The sequence below is a fragment of the Buceros rhinoceros genome, unplaced genomic scaffold, assembly GCF_000710305.1.
Source record: "Buceros rhinoceros silvestris isolate BGI_N320 unplaced genomic scaffold, ASM71030v1 scaffold36211, whole genome shotgun sequence".
Classification (NCBI taxonomy): Eukaryota; Metazoa; Chordata; class Aves; order Bucerotiformes; family Bucerotidae; genus Buceros; species Buceros rhinoceros.
In genome coordinates this window covers 1,950-2,392 of record NW_010394256.1, presented here as the reverse complement: position 1 = coordinate 2,392, position 443 = coordinate 1,950, and the positions used below count along the sequence as shown (strand labels likewise).

Sequence of the window (443 nt, the reverse complement as noted above, 5' to 3'; positions counted from 1 at the left end):
CCTCCCCGCAGAGTGGCCTTGGACAGTGACTGTCTCTGTGATACCCCGTGGCGGTGGGATTCCAGCCCCGTGGCTGAGGCACCACGGCGTCTGTGTGCTCAGCCCTGGCCAGCCCAGCTGACAAGGACAAAGGGAACACTCAGCTGCTTCCCTCTCCACCTTCCCACCCCCCGCAGGGCTCTGGGATCAGGTCCCTCCATCCCCAGGGATGTCTACCCTGGATCTGCCACCCCCCAGGGACACCTTGCTCACTGATGGATAATTCTTTTTTTTCCTTTCTCTGCTCCAGAAAAATTCAAGAACCACAAAATCATCTTCGTGGTGGGTAAGTCTGTGTCCAGGTCCTGTCACTGGTGGGGTTGAGGCCATGGCCCAGCCCTTTCCGCCTTACCTCCACGGTGGGGGCTGCGGGGAACAGCCAGTGCCCAGGGCTGGGCAGCTGG

The 443-nt window shown here is 60.7% G+C and overlaps 1 protein-coding gene across 1 annotated transcript in view; it reads left to right on the top strand.

Moving 5' to 3' along the window:
- Nucleotides 1-289: 289 nt before the first annotated feature.
- The window catches only part of AK1 (adenylate kinase 1), a gene marked incomplete at both ends in the record, with an annotated part of 2,096 nt that continues 1,942 nt past the window's right edge, over nucleotides 290-443 (top strand). The window contains one exon of the mRNA XM_010145182.1: nucleotides 290-325. Within this exon, the coding sequence (XP_010143484.1) occupies nucleotides 290-325 (36 nt within the window). The remainder of the gene's footprint in view (nucleotides 326-443) is intronic.